The sequence below is a fragment of the Serpula lacrymans genome (genome assembly GCF_000218685.1).
Source record: "Serpula lacrymans var. lacrymans S7.9 unplaced genomic scaffold SERLAscaffold_13, whole genome shotgun sequence".
Classification (NCBI taxonomy): Eukaryota; Fungi; Basidiomycota; class Agaricomycetes; order Boletales; family Serpulaceae; genus Serpula; species Serpula lacrymans.
Window position 1 is genome coordinate 814218 of NW_006763302.1, and position 19273 is coordinate 833490.

The 19273-nt window shown below is 45.9% G+C and overlaps 8 protein-coding genes across 8 annotated transcripts; 5 read left to right on the top strand and 3 right to left on the bottom strand.

The window, feature by feature from the left end:
* Positions 1-37: 37 nt before the first annotated feature.
* Positions 38-2267, bottom strand: SERLADRAFT_477120 (uncharacterized protein; the record flags this gene model as incomplete). Its single annotated transcript, XM_007322602.1, has 11 exons — positions 38-225; positions 283-415; positions 469-507; positions 572-685; positions 749-835; positions 900-1023; positions 1082-1227; positions 1285-1378; positions 1443-1542; positions 1600-2026; positions 2084-2267. 10 exons carry the CDS (start codon positions 1843-1845, stop codon positions 121-123), a joined length of 1188 nt encoding a protein of 395 aa, XP_007322664.1.
* Positions 2268-3111: 844 nt separating this feature from the next.
* Positions 3112-5401, top strand: SERLADRAFT_477126 (uncharacterized protein; the record flags this gene model as incomplete). Its single annotated transcript, XM_007322603.1, has 11 exons — positions 3112-3572; positions 3623-3718; positions 3773-3883; positions 3945-4050; positions 4099-4186; positions 4243-4388; positions 4448-4556; positions 4619-4702; positions 4763-4885; positions 4945-4983; positions 5038-5401. The coding sequence occupies 11 exons, from the start codon at positions 3132-3134 to the stop codon at positions 5267-5269; spliced, it is 1575 nt and encodes a 524-aa protein (XP_007322665.1).
* Positions 5402-6358: 957 nt separating this feature from the next.
* On the top strand, positions 6359-7615 carry SERLADRAFT_452759 (uncharacterized protein; the record flags this gene model as incomplete). The annotated part of the gene is made up of 7 exons (XM_007322604.1): positions 6359-6410; positions 6463-6603; positions 6660-6780; positions 6843-7049; positions 7134-7172; positions 7229-7364; positions 7422-7615. 7 exons carry the CDS (start codon positions 6359-6361, stop codon positions 7515-7517), a joined length of 792 nt encoding a protein of 263 aa, XP_007322666.1.
* Positions 7616-7866: 251 nt separating this feature from the next.
* SERLADRAFT_477130 (uncharacterized protein) lies at positions 7867-9342 on the bottom strand (the record flags this gene model as incomplete). The annotated part of the gene is made up of 5 exons (XM_007322605.1): positions 7867-8156; positions 8226-8312; positions 8377-8508; positions 8557-9025; positions 9117-9342. 4 exons carry the CDS (start codon positions 9001-9003, stop codon positions 8007-8009), a joined length of 816 nt encoding a protein of 271 aa, XP_007322667.1.
* A 486-nt stretch (positions 9343-9828) lies between these two features.
* On the bottom strand, positions 9829-10925 carry SERLADRAFT_452763 (uncharacterized protein; the record flags this gene model as incomplete). The annotated part of the gene is made up of 4 exons (XM_007322606.1): positions 9829-9964; positions 10027-10144; positions 10191-10233; positions 10295-10925. The coding sequence occupies 4 exons, from the start codon at positions 10923-10925 to the stop codon at positions 9899-9901; spliced, it is 858 nt and encodes a 285-aa protein (XP_007322668.1).
* Positions 10926-13310: 2385 nt separating this feature from the next.
* On the top strand, positions 13311-15080 carry SERLADRAFT_410992 (uncharacterized protein; the record flags this gene model as incomplete). Its single annotated transcript, XM_007322607.1, has 7 exons — positions 13311-13353; positions 13415-13529; positions 13584-13760; positions 13815-14086; positions 14145-14397; positions 14453-14621; positions 14679-15080. The coding sequence occupies 7 exons, from the start codon at positions 13311-13313 to the stop codon at positions 15078-15080; spliced, it is 1431 nt and encodes a 476-aa protein (XP_007322669.1).
* Positions 15081-15699: 619 nt separating this feature from the next.
* SERLADRAFT_417851 (uncharacterized protein) lies at positions 15700-16608 on the top strand (the record flags this gene model as incomplete). Its single annotated transcript, XM_007322608.1, has 4 exons — positions 15700-15736; positions 15837-15891; positions 15944-16427; positions 16482-16608. 3 exons carry the CDS (start codon positions 15888-15890, stop codon positions 16606-16608), a joined length of 615 nt encoding a protein of 204 aa, XP_007322670.1.
* A 386-nt stretch (positions 16609-16994) lies between these two features.
* On the top strand, positions 16995-19173 carry SERLADRAFT_477138 (uncharacterized protein; the record flags this gene model as incomplete). The annotated part of the gene is made up of 8 exons (XM_007322609.1): positions 16995-17488; positions 17569-17700; positions 17768-17854; positions 17909-18099; positions 18194-18428; positions 18504-18635; positions 18699-18785; positions 18837-19173. 8 exons carry the CDS (start codon positions 17222-17224, stop codon positions 19023-19025), a joined length of 1320 nt encoding a protein of 439 aa, XP_007322671.1.
* Positions 19174-19273: the final 100 nt, after the last annotated feature.

The following is a 19273-nucleotide window of genomic DNA, read 5'->3' on the forward strand; positions in this document are numbered from 1 at the left end:
ACCTGCAGGTTGATTGACCGTTTCTCGGCAAACACTCGACAAGGGAACTAATTGCAGCAGCGATATCCATTCAACAACAACTTCAGTATTCGTACATTTGACAAAATACAACTCTGCAAATTACTGGGCATACATCACAACATAGGAAGGCCGGATAGCATCATTCGTATATACTATCAACTCGTCATAATTGAGCGAACCCCCTTGCTTAGGTTGTCCAATGACCTGAATATCAGGACGTCAACACTTCGACAAGCAGAAGTGAACATGGTGAAAACATACCGAGTCGTATCCAGGAGGAGGCTGAGTAAGGTTCGGATTATCAGTGTACTGTATAGATGCCCTTCCTACAGCTACGCTTGCCAAAAAGATCGCTTTGTATGGCACCGTGGTGCCTGTGATATAGTCATTCGATCTAGTGGTAATATTAGTAACAAGTGATTACTGATTGTGAGGAGAAGTTATCACTTGGATGATGTCGCAGAAGTATAGATACCCTTTCCAAACCTGTCATAATAGACAAATTATTATTATTCTAAGTTCAAAAAGCATGACCAAATGAATCACTGACCTTCCCCACTTGGTGAAGTACTTCAAATCAAAAGAGGTCCTGGTGATGCTACAAATCGGACAGACCGGAAGGTTGCACAACTGAAGCTGATTCTGGTCCCCAAGATGACAGTTCCTGATATGATTAAATCATTGAATCAGCCTCATGAAAGCAGGAGACTGCGACAATCATTTTCACCTAGCAGTGCCATGCCAGCGACGACGTTCATTTCCCGCCGACATACCATTTTTGCCTTTAAAGTGACCTTTTGCTTCCAGAGCAGCCCTATGCAGTTCGCCATTTACCTCAGCATCTCTGTTCTATACTGAATATGAGTAAAGTTATTTACCTATATTTGTCATAAGATGCTCGGAATGCGGGTTTTTCGACGATCTTGTATATTTTTTTCGCTGTCCCTTTCTGCTTGCCAGGGGCTGGTGGATGAAGCCATTTTGAGTTAAATTGGCGTGCAACTGGAGATGTGGTCACATAAGTTTTGCATATATGTGCATAGGCAAGAAAATACCTCACCACTGTCATATGTTACATGTCCTTTGTACATTTCGATCAAGAATGGAGCCAGAGCTTCGGCCATACTAGCACAACTTACTGAGCAGAAGTTGTGCTGCCCAGCTTTTTTCCTCTTGCGACACCACAAACAAGCAACCTTGCCTAATCTATTTCGACGTCATTTGTTAGCGGCATTGTTGTAACAGACGATGGAGAGACCATACTGTAAGTGCGTTTTACCGCAATACTTGCTCTTCGGACCGCTTGGAGGCGACCAGACTTTCTTGGGACATCCAGGAATGATACAGAGGGTAGGAGCTGGTTTGGTGTATAGATGTAAGACAACAATGTATGACATAGAATGAGATGAACGTAGGATTACTTTCGAGATCAGTAGCGCCCCTTGCTTTGTGCGCACAAGTCTTGCCACAGTAAGGTAAAGATGATCCTTTGTCTACAAACTTACTCTTTGCGTGGCACCACTACGCATTGATGTGAATTATTAGAAGACACATACTACAAGAGCATACATTACTCACATCACAAGGGTTTCTGACTGGGGCAATTGCAGCACGAGGTGCAGCCAATGCCCGAGAAACAGGCATGGCAGCCGTAGCGAAAGGCGCCGCACCACCATCATCATTATCATCGTCATCGTCCTCGGGGTACTCATCAACGTCGTCTTCTTCATCATCGTTTACATCGTCGTTGTCGTCGTCAGTCAGTGAAGTAGGTGATCCAAAAAGGTCATCATCAGAGTAGTCATCGTTGTCGTCTGAAGACATGTTAATACTGCGATAGGAACTTCAGTTAATACGATCGCAATAACAGAATTGGGCCTTTTAAGACCTCGTGCAAAGGGCTGTGAAGCCATTTTTGATCATGCGTATGGCACTTGTCACCGAAATTTCCTGAAAGCGGAAAAATGGTCCAAACTTCAAGTTCTTGATAGCAAGACGTAAAACTTTCATGAATTTTATTGTGTTTGTCAAGATGTTGAATATCTTCATGATACCGCGTTCCTAACCTTATCCACCTCCATGTCATGTAGGTGCATTCGGGGCTCGTTTCTTCCGATTGTATGGAAGCCGCGCGAAGGCCATACGCGATATAATGCATCGAAAACTTCGCGCGAAGAAGCCCAGTGTATTATCTCTTAATCGATCAGCCTTTTCTTGACTACAATGGGCCATATCGGTGCTAGAATGCGACGGCCTATAAAAAGATAGGGGTGAACTTTTCTTCACCAAGTTGACTCCGACGGAACTTTGGCGTCTCCGAAATTACTTGCATTGACAGACAGCTCAGAAGAGCGCCACATGCTATAACTTCTGTGGGGACCTTGCCCTGGAATTTTGTGAAGATTTAGATAAGGTCCTAATAGGAGAGTACGATATTCCAAAAAGGGCGGTCGGCGCCAATGCGTACCAGTGATATGTGTTATCCAGATAGGCCCCGTGAAATTCTGGTAAGTATTACGCTATGTCTGTCGATATCTCAAAAGGAGCGTGTACAAGACTGCGCTGCATGAATGAAAGTCATATATCCCCGGCGCCAAATGTGACTGGGATATTATGGTTTCGGAATGATCGCCGTGCAACGTGTAGCCTTGACATTTTACTCGACAGTGGTTCCAAGCTGATAGACAGATTGAGCTTGACTGCGGTGATGCCTTGTGATCAGCCATGCTTCCAGAGGTTTCTTGATCTGGTGTTGAACGCTTTTCGGTACAATGCATACGATGTGCGAGATATGGATCAGGAAAACGAGTCTGTATGTCAAGCACCACTTCCATATCTCGGGCATGTCCGAATCTATTATAAGTCCGACTGAGTTTCAGTAATCGGTTCCCGTTCCAAACCAGTGCTTGGTCTTCACTTTTTCGCTGAAAAGTCTCGATATGCGACAACTTCTATGGAGTCAGGATCGCAACAAGAACAAAGCTGCTTGCCTTTACCAGCAATACCATAATCATGCTGTCCATGCCATATAAGTCAACTAAGATATCCTGAATGGTTCTATATCTCTTGCAAATTTTTACCGTTGAACTTAGGCACCCAAATTCTCTATCATGGTTGACCATGAATCGGACTACGATGTCGACGCGGCGATCGACGTGCAAAATGACAGTGATAACGACAGCGTCTTCAGCGACGACATCGAGGACTATCCAGACGAGGACGAATTGAATGACGATGCGGACAACTTCCTTGATCAGAACGTAATTGACGATGTTACTGACAAGGACGTCGATGATGCATCTTACGGCGACTTTCAAGATGACTATGACGAGTCGGATGACTACGATGGTGGATATAATAGCGACAGTGACGCTGAAGCCGTTTTCCCAGATGACGATGTCGATTCAGACGGCGGTGGCGATGTGCAGCCCCAACTCATGAACTTTGCTGCTCAACCACCTGCGGCGGCCCCGATGGCTTTCCGCGCAGCAGCAGCAGCTCCAGCTCGTGCTAGAGCACCTGCTCCGACCCAAGGCAAAAAGATGTGCCCCGTGCGTAACTCACACCAATAATCGGACCATTTCTTACTTCTTGGCTTTAGATTTGCCGCAAGAAGCCTTGTTACTCTGATGGAAAGACGACATTTCCATATTGTGGCAAAACTTGTGCCGCCAAAGCAAAGGCCACCCTCTGTGTTGTAAATAAATATCTATTCTGTGTCACGCACAGCGCGTCCTCATCCCCTATTTAGGTTTGTCATGCAAAACCCAGATACCGCAGTGGAAAAACGACCTATCCTTATTGCGGTAAAACATGTGCTGCAAAAGCGAAGGGTGGTGCTGGGCAACGTGGACTTTGCGATGTGGGTGTGACACTGGCGTATATTTCTATAACTAACTAACACGACTAAATTTTTGTTACAGTATTGCCACAAGAGACCCAAGTACCATGATGGAAAGAAGACATACCCCTTCTGCGGCAAGAGTTGTGCTGCCAAAGCTAAACCAACTCGTCCTAAACCTGTTGGACGTAAGCAGTTTTCTATTTGCACTCGTTCTTATCTCACGTCTATCATAGCGACGTGTGCCATACCAGGGTGTAACAAGCCTGTCTATAAACCAAAAAATGGGAAAGCAGGCAAATATTGCTCTCGAAGCCACGTCGAGTAAGTAATCATAATTTTTCTGACATACTCTATATCTACGACTATTTTGCTTCTAGGCTTGCTAAGGTTGCATGCTTGGTGTGTCACAAGCGGAAAAGGTATGGTAAATACCCTTTCTGCGGGAAGGCTTGTGCTAGGCAAGTCGAAAGGAGAGCTCCTACACTCCTGGAGGTTCCAGCGGGCCACGTTATGTTCCGTGATGGTAAAATAATATATGTCAATCGAGAGGCATACACTAATAAACCCAACTTCACCTTCAAGTCGAAAATCAGTTCAAGAAATCCTGGAGGAGCGGGAATCCTCCTCCAATCAAGAAATTATACAAACTGATCGAGCGTAATTCCTCGGTTGTCAAATACACTAGGTATCGGTAAGTATACGTATTCGCCATAAAGCCTCAGAAGCTAATTATAATGGTTGGCCTATATATAGCGCAAGCGTTGAAGCCCGTGGACATTTCAGACGTAGGAAGTTAGCTGCAGGAAATGAACGTAGGCGTTGGCACGGAACTAGGAGGTACGTAATCTCCACACTTTTTTTAAATCATTTATTAATTTTGTTTTACCCATTAAATAGGGAATGTAAAGTTGGCGATCCTGGAAATAGGCACTTCTGTGGGTCAGCGACCTGCAGCCTCTGTATAATTATGAGGACTTCTTTCGACTTGTCAAAGGCTGGCAAGAATTACACCAGTTTAAGGTAAAGAAAAAACATCCTCATAAGTCGCGGGCTAATAAAATTCAAACGCGGCACGGTAGATTTGGCCCCGGCATTTACACCTCGTCTACATCTGCGACGTACGTGACAATTTTTACAATGTAATTTTTTATCTGTATTGAATCTGTTTTTAGTGCTGGTGGATACTGCCGCAACGTCCAAGCATCACCTTACAAGGCTCTTCTGCTAGCAAAGGTCGTCGTGGGTAGAACGATCAAACCTGACCAGGACCACAACGACTGGAAAGCCCCACCCAAGGGATATGATTCAGTTGTAGCTAAAGGAACTGCTGCAGGAGGCGACGAGCTGATCGTATATACCAACGATGCTGCCAGACCTTCTTACCTTATTGTGTTCCAGGGATAGTATTACCGAGCACTATTAGGCTGCAAATGAACTCTCGTTTCTTGTCACGGTGTTGTGTTTATGTACTCTTATCAAGATAACACGTAACAAGAAAATGATTTTGACACATGTAGGTTTTGCAACCTCGCAATATTGGTCAATCAGCTCAACATATATGGCATGCTGAGTTCACTTTATTGGTATGGCTAGTCCAGAGCTATGGTTTGACTTGCTGCGTGTCGTGCATGTGCTTGCCCTGGATTCTACTTTGATCGAACTCATGCCTACCTGTCAGTGGTTAGAGCTTGCCGTGCGTGTTGTTACAAATTCAAACCGAATTGATGCGTCCGTCAACGTGTTGCGCTATACTCTCATTGAACTAACGATACCGACATCAAAAAGTGTTTGCTTAGTCTTATATAGGATCCTAGGAGCCCACAATCAATTCTTTCATTTATTGTGCCACTCACATTACGCATACGATATGAACTACCTGGTAATTTTGGTGCTCGTCTTTTGAAGTTTCAGAACGTGATAACTCTTTGCACAGTTTCCCGGGTATGCTCCAGGATACAATCCGGGACATCCACCCTCCCCCTTCGCAGGCCCAGATTGTGATGGTTTCCCAGGACAACTAGATCCATTCGGAGGTCCAGTGCAGGGGTTCGACGACGGGATGACCTGTAATGCAAGTCCTCTTCCCACTGATTCTCCCTCGATACTACTACTAATGACTCAATGGAGTAGTTTTGTCATATTCAACCAAAATATTTCGATGGTGTCCGACTTAGGCCGTTTTGTAGTATGTATTGCAGGCAGCAGGCCCAGTCAATGGGACTGGCCACCCCTGGACCATGCTGGAATCCAGGCTATCAAGATGATGGTTTGTGTGGTGTATGTCGCCTTTGTTTCGTCTGCTGTTCATCGGAAGTTGGCTGACTATCATGTTGGATTGGATAGTATTGTCACTCCCAGCCACGGTTTTTCGATGGGTCGATACTTCGTCCCTTTTGTAGCTTGCGCTGTAGGCTGCAACATGACAGTGACCTTGGTATCTTACAGCCTGCGCAAAACGGGACTGGGTATGGAATGGGTGAGTGTGGGGAAGGTATGAACTTGAATGGACCATTCACCGGACCAGGAGAACTCGATGGTACCCTTGGTTAGTATACTTCAGTCTCTATTTCTTTACCTTGTCCACTCATTGTTGACAGTGGATGATGTCTGCCTCATGTGTCGACAATCTCCCAAACAAAGCTACAGCCATTTCTGTGGGAAGACATGTGCAATGAGAGCAGAAAGCGTGGCTCCCTTGCTTTTAGAAGTTCCAAGAAATCATGTTACTTTCACCAGCGGTAAGTAGCTTTGAACAATGTTTGCGTGGCCCTCTCGCTTACAGGTACCGCGGCAGTTCAAAATCAATTGACACAGTCTTGGCGACATCCTGATCCTGACAAGCCCTGCCCAAATCTACAAGCGGTGTACAAGATCGTCGAGCCAAAGGCATTTGTAGCCGATTACGATAAATATCGGTGGGTATCGAATTTGTTAATTAGGCAAGATTTGTTTCTCATGCACCTCGCTTTTCTGTCAGTGCTGAGGTGGAAGCAAAAGGTAATTTCGTGTCTCAGGGGAGAACGGCAGGTAACGAATGTCGGAGGTGGCATGGGACTCGACGTGGATGCAACCTTGGAGATTTCGGTCAAACACAACTTTGCTCTACGGGAAATTGTCCTTTATGTAGCATCATCCGTACTTCCTTCGATCTGAAATACTCTGGAAATAACTTTGGATGGGAAAGGTATGTGTTTATCTCGTCCCCACTTGTTAAATGTGATCAGTACTGGCGTCCATGATTGCTGATGTTGATGTGGCATGTCTGCAGATTCGGAATGGGTATATACACGTCCTCCACAGCATCCAAGTAAGTAAAATGTCTGTTTGTCAGCCCTGGTCTCTCACATAATGCTCGACAATCAGATCGAATGACTACGTCAAGACAACATCGCAGTCTCTGTGGAAAGCCCTTCTTCTAGTTAAGGTCGTTGTTGGAAAGGCAATCAAAATGAAGTCAGACAGCCGTCAGCTGACATCCCCACCTTCTGGATATGATGCAGTAAGTTTCAGGACGTGAATTTCCTAAGGAAGGCATGTTTGAGCTAATTTACCCTAGGTCATTGGTGAGCCAGGCGGTGCTCTCAACTATGATGAGCTAGTTGTGTATCGAAATGATGCGATCCGGCCATCATTTCTCGTGATGTACTCCTAAGCAGCAGTTCAATATGCAACTTTCTCGTTGGACTGTTCTTTAGTCTAGTCCCATACACCTGTCAATGCGTTTGCACCTTGCGTCGTGTATGTCATATGATTGGTCATCGAAGCTGAAACTTGTTGAAGTCATCGATGTGTATATCACACATATCAATCATTTTCAACCAGCTATGACAGGTTCCTATTCCAATGAGGTAGCCCATTGTGATTTGTTATCTTAGAAGTATCCTTCAGGGTCTCCGGCTGCCATGTCCATAGCTCACCTTTGGCGTCACACGATCTGATCCCTGCTTGAACCCTGTACCTCTGCGCCTTCCTACTGAGCTCAAGGACAAATGCCTGATGAGAAAGATAAGATCTCAGATGTATAGCAGAGCGCCGATCGAGATTGATCGCGATCAATCAATCCATGCCCTGCGGGGAAGTAGAAGAATCACATCCATGTGTACGTATCGTGTCCTAATACAAGCAAAGTATATCAATACGTTCATCGAGAACGTGCCCTCTCTATAGGTACGGGGCCTTTGAATGGATGAGGACCCCGCAAATTCGCTCTCAGCCTCTCAAGGGCCTTCCCAAGTTGATTTTCACCCTTCCCATCAGGTCCTACTCCCCAGAACGAATCCTTAGGAGAGTCCTTTTGTAAGATAAGGTGATTCCCCCAAGTTAGCATAGCTACATGCATCGTGAATGGTGGAGGACTTACCTCGACAAGCTCAGCATCCCCTGTAGACAAGAGCTGTTTTTTCAAATGCGTATTCTGAGTAAATTTGTGGAAAATGGCCAGATCCATCTGTTCGTAAACACATTAGAATCACCTATGCTAGTTTACGGCAAAGATGTCGAGTGACACGTACCATCTGGACTCTGATTTTGAGCCAGTCAGGACGCACTTCAGGATTGAATCGGTGAGTTTCGTCGAAAACGACTCTCGGCCTGGTAGAACAGGTCCTGATATGCTCAGCAAGCTCAGGTCGATGTTCCATAAACTGATTTGTTGATTTAGTACATCAATTTTCATCTGAGTATGATGATACCTTCAATGCCTGAAAAAGGTGCTCGCTGGTTGGGTATCGTCTCCCTTTGTACTCGACAGGATCCGGCGAGAAATTAGTGAAGCCATAATATGGGTCCTTCGCGTCATAAAACAGAATGCGTTGGCGAGTTTTGGAAGGTTTAGTTATGGGGGTAGATGGAGGCGTAGAAGTCGCAGTACCTTGACGGCCGGGGCGTACTTCGCCTTTGACAACTTCAAGTTGAGTCTGAGTGACAGTGAAGTTTGGAGTCTGTGCCAACGAGCCTCGCTTGTGAATCACATCGACGCTCTTCTTGATATCATCTACTTCCTCCGGAGAGAGCTTCCTATCAGATTTAATCCGAATTATTTGAATCTCAACATGATATGAATTATCTGCTGGGTCGTGGGCGTAGGTTATTTGGGCAGGAGGATCCTGGACATAAGTTGAGAAGCGTTTAGATGTCATGAGAGTACAGTTGAGCGAGGGGCTAGATACGGTAGAGTCAGAATCATTTCCCTGGAGGAAGACGATGGGGGTGGTGTCTGACTCGGCAAGAACCGAAAAGATCTGAGGCTCGCCTTGAGTTTAGCACGACTGGACAGCCTTCAGGAGTGAGTATGGCCCAATACACATGTTATCAGCGTGGCCTAAAGGAGGTGTGATGGACGGCACAGATGGCACTTTCATATTCCAGATATAGGACTGACTGTCGTGCCAACGTTTTCGATTTCGATACCATTGACCCTAGCCGCCACATAATACAATAACTTGACCAACGTGAGGAATCCATATGTCAGGAGTGATAGTATGGCGCGGGGAAGCTGGGGCACCGGTTTGTTCTTTCGAATGGTCCAGGCTATGCCAGTGATACATTCCTGGCTGCATTCTCCGCTCTTCCCTGCTGGCCGTCAGTAAATATCGGCAATATTCAAGTGGCAGCTGCTGCGCCTACGAAAAAGGCAAACTTGACCACAAGGAAAGGTCAATTATGGCGCTAAAAGAAATCTCAAGATACGACACTGTGATATCCCTAATGTGTCGTGAAGTTCAAACTGAAGATCATGCAAGCGTACGGTGGATGATTGGTTACGGCTCAACTTTCGAGCCCGGCCAATGTCCGGCATAATATTTTTCAAAATCCGATGTACCTTCAGCTATTATATTTGTATTTAGCAAAATTCGAGCAAGGCCTTTGATGGGCGATCAACGAAAATACATTTTAATTAATTTCTTTGATCCAGCGAGTGTGATTTGGGCAAAAGCCAGTGTGATGAGAGATCGAGCGAGCGTGCAATTCAACATGTCAACATAGGATTTCAAGCGATACAGTAAGTACATGTCATGTAAAAAAAAATCCCTCTCAGCCACGAACACGACTGGACATGATGTCAATCTCTTGTGATGTTCTCATCTTTGTAGCCGAACTCTGTGAAAAAAGAGGTGACATGAGATGTAGTAGAAAGGATCCATCAGAAAAAGAAAACATACTGCTGTCTGCAAGGAAGGGAGTCCGAAATATACACAATACTGGTTGCATTTGTGCAACAAGGGGAAGTTGTCTAACGTCGCCGTCCAGTTTCCTTCGCCAAAATTATCGGCAAAGTCTCTGGGAAAGGATGAGAACCAACCACATGGAGGTAATAGAGCCTTACTTGGTAGTGATAACCTGGCAGTCAGTCAATATTCCACCGGACCCTGACAAGTCAAATGTAAGTACGAAAAGGAAAGCAAAAGAGACTAGCTTATATTAACTTACCTTGAAAATCTGAGATGAACACAAGGCCTTGCGAGAAATGATATTGAGTGTGTTGTGCGAAGCATAGGAAGGTTGCAATCTCCAGTTCAGGCGGAGCAAGTTTGTGCCGAGGAGCTGCACTATTGTTATTGATATACTTCACGAAGTTACCGTTTATCTTCTCCTCGAGAAGATAAACGGCATTACGCAACTCTCTGCTGTCTTGGGGGATGGCCAAAGCGGCGTGGACGACTCGAAGTCGGGGGATTGCCGGGGGAGGACAGTCAAGGGGCCTTCGAATAAGCTTGTCGTCGACGAAGTTATAAACTAAAGCCAACAGGCTTGTTGCCCAGTAAAGGCAGTTAGCCTCGTCGAGCATCTTCATTAGCTCATCCTTGATGGCCAGTCGTTTGCGCCCGCCTGAAGGACTTGATGGTGTACCACTCTTTTCGGCTCCCTGTACTGTTTCTCTGTAAAAGCAACGTTTTGCTACTATAGCCTCTACCTGTAGAATATTTTCCTCTGCTGGCAGAGCTTCAGTTAGATCATATGACGCTGGGTGGCATGTCTTGAAGCTACCGGCTGGCCCCAGCATTGCTTTTGAGCTGCAGTCAACTGTTAAAGTGACTAGAGGGCGATTGACCTTGCTCATGACATCGAAAGGGACCCGCTTCTTTAGAAGCTCAGTGAATGGGATCGAAGGGACGAGGAACAGGACATAGATTCCTATGTCCGTATTTACTTCACTAGCACGTTAATAGATGTTTTAGATAGAAATATAGGTTGACTTACATATCGGCTTTGCTAGGCGTCGAACATCTCCTTGTGCCTTCATGACACGCTCAAGAACTGCCTTGTCAGGCATGCTGAATGGCGGGATATTGGGATTAGTAGCAGCCTTGGAGAAAAGTCTTGAGGGCAGTGATTGGCTGCTAGAGCTTGAGGGAGTGAGGGGGCGTAGTTCAGACGTCTTGATGGAGTGTTTGCTGTGGAATAGGCTTGACATTGATGCTGTGCTGCGTGTATTGTTACTACGACTGTCATATTCACCCTACATGTGGTAAGTATCGTCTCCAATAATGTGAGGGCCATTGGCATACCTCCTCTGACACTGGTGCTTTTGAACGCACAGATACCGACTCACGTGCGGGGATGGAAGATTGGCCTGGCGCCTTTCGCACACGAGTCTTTCTAGCTCGTTTCCCACCACGTGTTGCTGCAAGGAATATCTAGTAAGGCCAGTTGCTGTAAGTATAGCGCAGTAAAAGTAAGTAAAATGTATAACCTTGTCCATCGGACCACCAATATCATCATCGTCTGACGATATTCCGGGGCTCTGAACCTCTTCATTGCGTGAGCGTGCTTTGGCATGCCTATCTTCTTCCTTCCATAGCAAGACATCTTCAAATTCCTCCTTTGACATCAAGAGAATGATGGGAACTTTCACGTTTGGTGAAAACTTGGGCATGTTGTCCTTTGCTGATGTGCGGAAGAAAAAATCGTGAAGGACCAGCCGCTCAGAGTATTGATGAGGCTCTTCGGGGTCGTAAATGAGGAGTAATGGAGCCTTCAGCATCTGTAAAGACTCGAGTGCCAGCTGATGGTCACAAGACCAGACCACCCACAAACGCTTCAGGTGTTCAATCACTATGTTGCGTAGTTGGCCACATTTAATAGAGAGCGGTACTGTAATGTCTCGTTCAATATTCTCAAATAATAGTACATGTGAGTATCCTTGAAATATTGAAGTACCCAAAGACTCACCCCAACCAGCTCTGTTCCAGATTTTCCTTCGTCCTTCACATGATGGAGAGCTATCCGGATTGTGACTTGACGTTGAGGAGCTACTGTTGATGCTAGCATTTTCGTGCGGTGGTGGGCGTGGAATGCATGGTTCTGAGTATATCCTATGGCTTGGGAGACGCTATCAGCACTGACACTAGCAGACGAGGGGATAAGAGGGGGAGGCATAACGCTAGATGTAGCATGTCCCACCCCAATATGCTGCCTAGGGAATGACTGTTCTGGGATTTCATAATGTGTGTTTGGTAAGTAACTTGAACACGCACAGGTGAGCTGGAAATTTTACTCACCGCCACGTTGTGCGGCCGAAGAAGCCTTGACAAGAGCCTGGCGCGAGTCGGCATCAACACCATGTGCCCGGGAAGCCACTTTCGTGAAATCTAGATTTGATCCTTAACATATACATTGAATTACAGAAGACAATCAGACATACCGACAATTTCACCAGATATTGCACTGGTACTATGACCATGACGTTCTCCAGTTTCCGCACGCTTGCGCTGATAATGCTCGACGCAATCTGAACAGCAGTGGCGACCGGTCCCATCCCTACCCTTGATATACAAGAACCGGACAGACTTATCAAATTCTGTACGACAACGATGACAACTTTTAGTTGGTGGGCCTTCGATAGTGGGTGTGAAGTCCATGGCGGCTAATTTACTTACTGTTCTCCCCCCATTCCTGGTGTAGTTTATATGGATCCTTGAAGATGAGTTGTAGTCCGAATGGATTTGGGTCGAGTCGAGTCAAATTTGAGAACTCCTCGGCACAAAGATAACAATGAGGACTTTGCCAATCTGAGTGGCTGGCGACTCACCAATGGGCCATCCTCGAACAACACGCGGACAAGGATCAATATGGATATGTCAAAGCTGGTGATTGCAAATTGACATGAGGAGATGGGAGATCTTTGCGGAGATAATGTCAGTGAAAACAAATGAGGAAGAGGCAGGCACCGGTTAAATGAATTGCGTGCAAACACGATCTGATTAGCCTTACGGTTTTGTCTGAAGTGCGTATCCAAGTGTCTATTGAGCGGATCTTCCATATCCTTTCTGCCCATAGGATCACTTGAAGAACTGACTCCACTGCTTACACTGAACAGGCTGTGGATCAAATAGGAAGTGTACTATTGGACTGTGCATCCTATAGGTGAGTGTTCAAATTGCAGTGCCCCACGTGCATCAGCCAAGTGCTAACGCTATCCAGGACTGTCAACGCCCTGCAGGCCATGCCTAACCCTCAAGGTACCAATGGGTATAAGGTATCCCCTGGTAGGCTTGCATAAACGACACTCCAAGGGTGTAATGCTCACTTTCTGTCCTTTTCTCACAGCTCCAGACATTTTAATCCGACCATTGGTGGAACAATTCGTCGCAGATGGATACACAAATCCAGAAATTGTCACTAAACTCAAGGACTACTATGACACGGACCGCTACTCATTTTCGTAAGCCTTCTAGCTGTAATACTACAATACACTGACACATTTGATTAACTATAGTCTCGCTTTACTGAAGAAAAAACGGATGGTTTGGGGCTTGAAGAGTGCTCGGGGCCAGGCACACTCAGTTGATAGTGTGGGGCCTACCATTGAACGTGTTCGTGAGCGGTTCCCTCACCAGGGGTCACACGATATGAGAGTGACTTTGCGACAAGAGGAAAGGGTGATGGTGCCTCGGTAAGTTGTTTCACTTTTCACACAGTGGCAGTCACAAGGACGTTAGTATACTAGGCAGGTAATACTAGACTACATGAATCTACACCATCCAGACGAAGTAAAAGGACGTCGAAAACGCCGGCTGAAGCGTAGTTATTTCTGGACAGCAGGTGTCAATGAACTGTGGTGTTTTGACCAGCATGATAAGTGGAGACGCTTTCAGCTTTTTTTTCACGTTGGACTCGAGCCCTTCTCCGGCTATGTACTCTGGCTCAAAGTCTGGTGGACTAACCATAATCCGCGTCTGATATGTGGATGGTATTGTGATGTCGTGGAGAGATTGGGTGGTGAGTCTCTTTCTCCGGTGTTTCAACTGCTTGGCTGCCAATTGCTGACTTATACTAGGGATGCCTCTAATCACACAAAGTGACCCCGGCACTGAAAACAATGGTATCGCAAACGGCCATACATTACTTCGTCATATGCAAGACCCGGCTTTAGACAAGACCCTGCAACATACGTTCAAAGGATCTCACCGGAACATTAAGCCTGAGATCTTTTGGGGCCAATTTCGAAGACGTTGGGCGCCGGGATTTGAGGCTCTCCTTGACTGGGGGGTCAACGAGGGCCTTTATGATGCTGACGATGCTCTTCAACGGTTGCGTATATCCATTTACCTAAGCAAAGCGGCCACAACTGACACAAACCTGTAGACTAGTCTTCCACTATGTATTTATCCCCTGGATACAGCAAGAACTCAACTGCTTCATTGAGAGGTTCAACGGTTCAAAGCCCCGACGAAACTCACACAAGTTACTACCTCATGGACGCCCTGTAGATATCTTCAAGAACCCGGAGCTTTTTGAGTCACGCAATTTTGCTGTAAGTTCATAGTATCATTTCCACTTTGTCATATACTTATAATACATACATCTACAGGTTAAGGTGCATCCGCCGTATCTAACAGAAGTGCGAGACAAGTATGCACCACCCGATCACCCTGTTTTTCATCTGGTCCCGCCGGCCTTTTCGTTACAGGCACGCACATTCTGGGATGCTGCCAACTACCCTCAAGTTGGCCGAGAAAACATATGGGACATCTATTTACACTTACTCCAGCAGTTCCGAGATCAGCCAAACAACATGGAGTTGCGTACTGTGATGGCCCTTTCAGTGAACTCTAATGAGGAGGATGAGTCCGAATTCATGCCAGTCATGGAGCTTCCACCCCACCGGCAACGGAGGCGCGTTGTAGGAGATGCACCACAGAACACCGGGGGCTACTCATCTGACGAAGCTGATACAGATTTTGAGTATGAGTGGACAGACGACTCGGATTAGCTTAGGCCTTTTAGTATGTGTTCTGGTCTTTCTTGTTTTCTTGAAATGCACTTTGGATATCAAATCATTGTATTGTACATAGAATAGCTAAATACAACAATGAATGTTTCTATGGAATCATGCTTTGGGCCCGAGAACTTGAGTTCTGGAATGCACAACTGTGCAGATGCTGTAAGGAGCAACTCACACCGAGTTTATTTGTAATTTAATATGGGAATTGTACCTTCCAGTCTCTTTGAGATCTCCTTGATCCTCCAAGCATGTGAGTACAATGGGATTCCATTGTGCGTCGGCGGAGACCATTGTTTTGGCTTTGCGTTGAATCATTTGGTTAGTGCGGGCTAATATGAGACATATGACCACAAGAAAGAGCTGGAACTGACTGTGCATTACTGTATTGGCGTGAGCATGTGGTTGACGCGAAGCTCTTCAAGAATGTGTCGCCAGAATTGCATGAAAAGATTTACAGTGCTGTCTGAACAGCTGATTATTCCGAGATCGTGAAGTACACACGTGATGTTGATTTGTTGGACCTTAGCTATTGTTCTCACGCATGAAAATTCTGCAACTCTGTCAGACTGCCGTGTTTGTAGATCTCAATAATTGTCAACTATGGGCTGTAAGTCTATGCTGCCTCAAGCAAACAGCTATAAAAGGTACGGGTGAGTTCACAATTATCATCCAGACATACTTACCTCCTCCTTCCAAATTGCAATGACTCAATCTCCTCCCCCTGGTCGTTCAAACTCTTCCAAGCAGCCTGAACGCTCCGTGAGTGAAGATTGCCTCAGCGACGAGGAAGAAACTATGAGTAAGGCCTTCTCATGTTTCTGATTATTGCACTAACTTACGTGTACCTCCAGACATCCTCCTTTCTCTCCTCTCATCCGTAACCTTGAGTAGGAGCAACGCTATGCTCATGATGTCCGCTGTTCTTGGCAGTGCCCGCCCTTCAACTCCATCAAGTCCCATATACACCAGCTCTTCCCCATCTTCCTCAATAGTTCAAGGGTCGCTTGCCGCCAGCTCTACTGTGGTATCTGGTCCTTCAGCTGCTGCTTCTTCACGCACTCCTGCTTTGGGTGCCGCCTCTTCTCCGCTTACTCCTGCTTTGGGTGCCAGTGCTTATGCGACAGTTTCTCCGATCACCACCAGCTCTCCTCTTTTCACCACAGCACTTGGCTCGCTCGCTACCCCTGCCGCTCCACCTGGAGGTAATGTGCCAAATGCCTCACAGGCTATCACTCGCACATACCTCGGCCAGGTTTATGAGGTTCCTGATGCTGGGACAGCTGGTCCCTTCTATTTGGTCACCAGAGGACGTAGAATTGGTATCTTTGCTGCGTGGTAAGTGACCTTTGACTCGTCGACTTCGAAACTGTCTCATCTCTATTTTCTCAGGCAGTCTACCTCTCCTCTCGTTATCGCTGTCAGCCGCGCCGTTTTTACTCGCTGTCCTTCTATTTCCGCCGGTATCACAGCCATGCAGAACACAATCGAAGCGGGTGAGGTGGAGATCTTACCTTGAGGAGAGGGGTTGTCAGTATATGTGTAATACTTGTAATTTCTTGATGTATTTGGACGCTTGAAATCCTATGTTGACATATTGAATTGCACGCTCGCTCGATCTCTCATCACACTGGCTTTTGCCCAAATCACACTCGCTGGATCAAAGAAATTAATTAAAATGTATCTTCGTTGATCGCCCATCAAAGGCCTTGCTCGAATTTTGCTAAATACAAATATAATAGCTGAAGGTACATCGGATTTTGAAAAATATTATGCCGGACATTGGCCGGGCTCGAAAGTTGAACCGTAACCAATCATCCACCGTACAAGCGGACCTATATGCGGCTCGGGCGTCTCCGAGAGGGACAGCCTTCAAAGGACCGCATTTCCCATTCCTCCTGCCACAACCCAGTGAATGCTAAATGTGATCTCAGCGTGTACAAATTGAGGCCTTTTATTGTTGCATTTCCACAGGTAAAGGTAGTTTTGATACTCACAATTGCGCCTTGGTAAAGTTACTCAGCAAAGCTCCAAAATTGACGCCCGTCATTTGTTTCTGACCACCACGTGAACTGGCCCTCAAGATATCTCAGGCTCTCCTTGCATTCCTTGCCATCCTTGCGTCCATCACTATGGCCTCCCGAAAACGAGATATCTTTTCTTCGGCGGGTATAAAAGATGCTTTGTTTGGAAATCAGATTGAAGCGCAGGATGCAGACAGCGGCAAGCTGCCAAAGCATCCCACCCACTCTAGGTCCCCAAGCCCCATGCCTAGGGAACGTATCTACTTCTACAACAGAGAGGATCCCTACTACTCGTTCACCAATTTCTATCCCAGCCCCATCAAACATGAAGGGAAGATATATCCAACTAGTGAACATCTCTTCCAATCACTCAAGGTAAGCTTCAAACTCCCCCTGTGTCTTGTATCATAGATTGTCATAATTTAGCATCGCTGATATATTTTCAAAACTTATAGTTCCTTAGAGACAACCCTGAGATTGCAGAATATATTAGAAAGTTCTCAGATAACCCGAGAGACGCTTTCAACGAAGCCCATCGCCATAATGACAAAGTTCGTTCTGATTGGTTGCGCATCAGGATTGATATGGTATAATTTAATAAAACATCCCCAATACTTTAGCTCAGACGCTAATCGGACCCATTTTTTTTGTCAGATGGATTTAGTTATCGGGCACAAATTTCGCCAGCACAAGCACCTGAAGGATGAATTACAGTCCACCGGCGACGCTGAGCTGTTTGAGGTATGCCTGCCTTTTTGAGAATGCAAAATGACATAGTTCTGAGACGATTTATAGGACTCTCCTTATGATGCTTATTGGGGAATTGGCCGGGATGGAACTGGCGAAAACCAGCTTGGAAAGGCACTTGAGCGTCTGAGGACGACTTTACGTGAAGAGGAAGCTGCCAAGGGGGCGAAGGGGGTGGGAGAGGGCACAAAGGGCGCAAACGAGGCTAATCGTGCCATGCGTCTCAACCCGAGGGACAAGTAAGGCTATTTTTTTTTGCTCGACCTTTTTTTGCTCCCTCTCATTTGGAGGGCTCTGTAACAATAACTCTTTGAATGACGATCAATTGTACAGTATCGGTTGGAATAAACACCATGGTGGCGTAGAAGACGTGGTCGCAGGAAAACCCTATACGCACCGCCTTGAGCCTGGATCAGGATCATCGAAAGATAGCCATCTTCGCCGTCCACGTATATTTTTCTATAACAGAGAGGATCCACACTACACTTTCACCAATTTCTATCCCAGTCCAATCAAACACGAGGGGAAGATCTATCCAACCAGTGAACATCTCTTTCAGTCGCTCAAGGTGAGAATTTGTCTTCTCCTCTTCAGTTGTGGAGAAAAGTTAGGTTATTCACTGATAAAACTTCTCGACGCATAGTTCCTTAGAGACAATCCTAAACTTGCAGAACATATTAGAAAGTCTTCTGATGATCCGAGAGACGCTTTCAACGAAACGCATCGGTATAACGATCAAGTTCGCTCTGATTGGTTGCAAATCAGAAATGAAATGGTACTGTACAATTGCAACGCATGAATCCCTTTGGGTTACTGTACTAACACGATTTATGACCAGATGGATATAGCACTCTCACACAAGTTCCGCCAACATAAGCATCTGAGGGACGAGCTTCTGTCTACTGGCAACGCTGAACTGATAGAGGTGAGTTACGCTTGGTAAAACGAAGGGACGGGAATTCTAAAATAATTGTAGGATTCTCCTTATGATGCTTATTGGGGAAATGGCAAGAACGGTATGGGCGAAAATCAGCTAGGAAAGGCATTGGAGCGGTTGAGATTTAAGCTATCTGAGGAGGAAGTCAAACGATATGCAGGTGAGGTGGTGGAAGATCCAGAGGACATTGGGAATAGGCGCTGGCAAGAAAATAGGAAGAAATTGTAATATCCCAGCTCGTATTTTTCGATGCTCTCTCGGAGTTGAGATAACTTTCATTAACATAACTACCATCAATCAATGTACTGTATTCGTTTCCATATCTCGAAGGTCTTAAAGGTACGACTAACCGCCGTGAAATACAATTGATCAGACACGGATTAGGTTTTGACCTGGACTCAGGGGTTTGCTAAATTGACGCTGAGAACGACCGTAGCTTCGGATATTGCGAATCATTTTTCCTATCATACATCTGC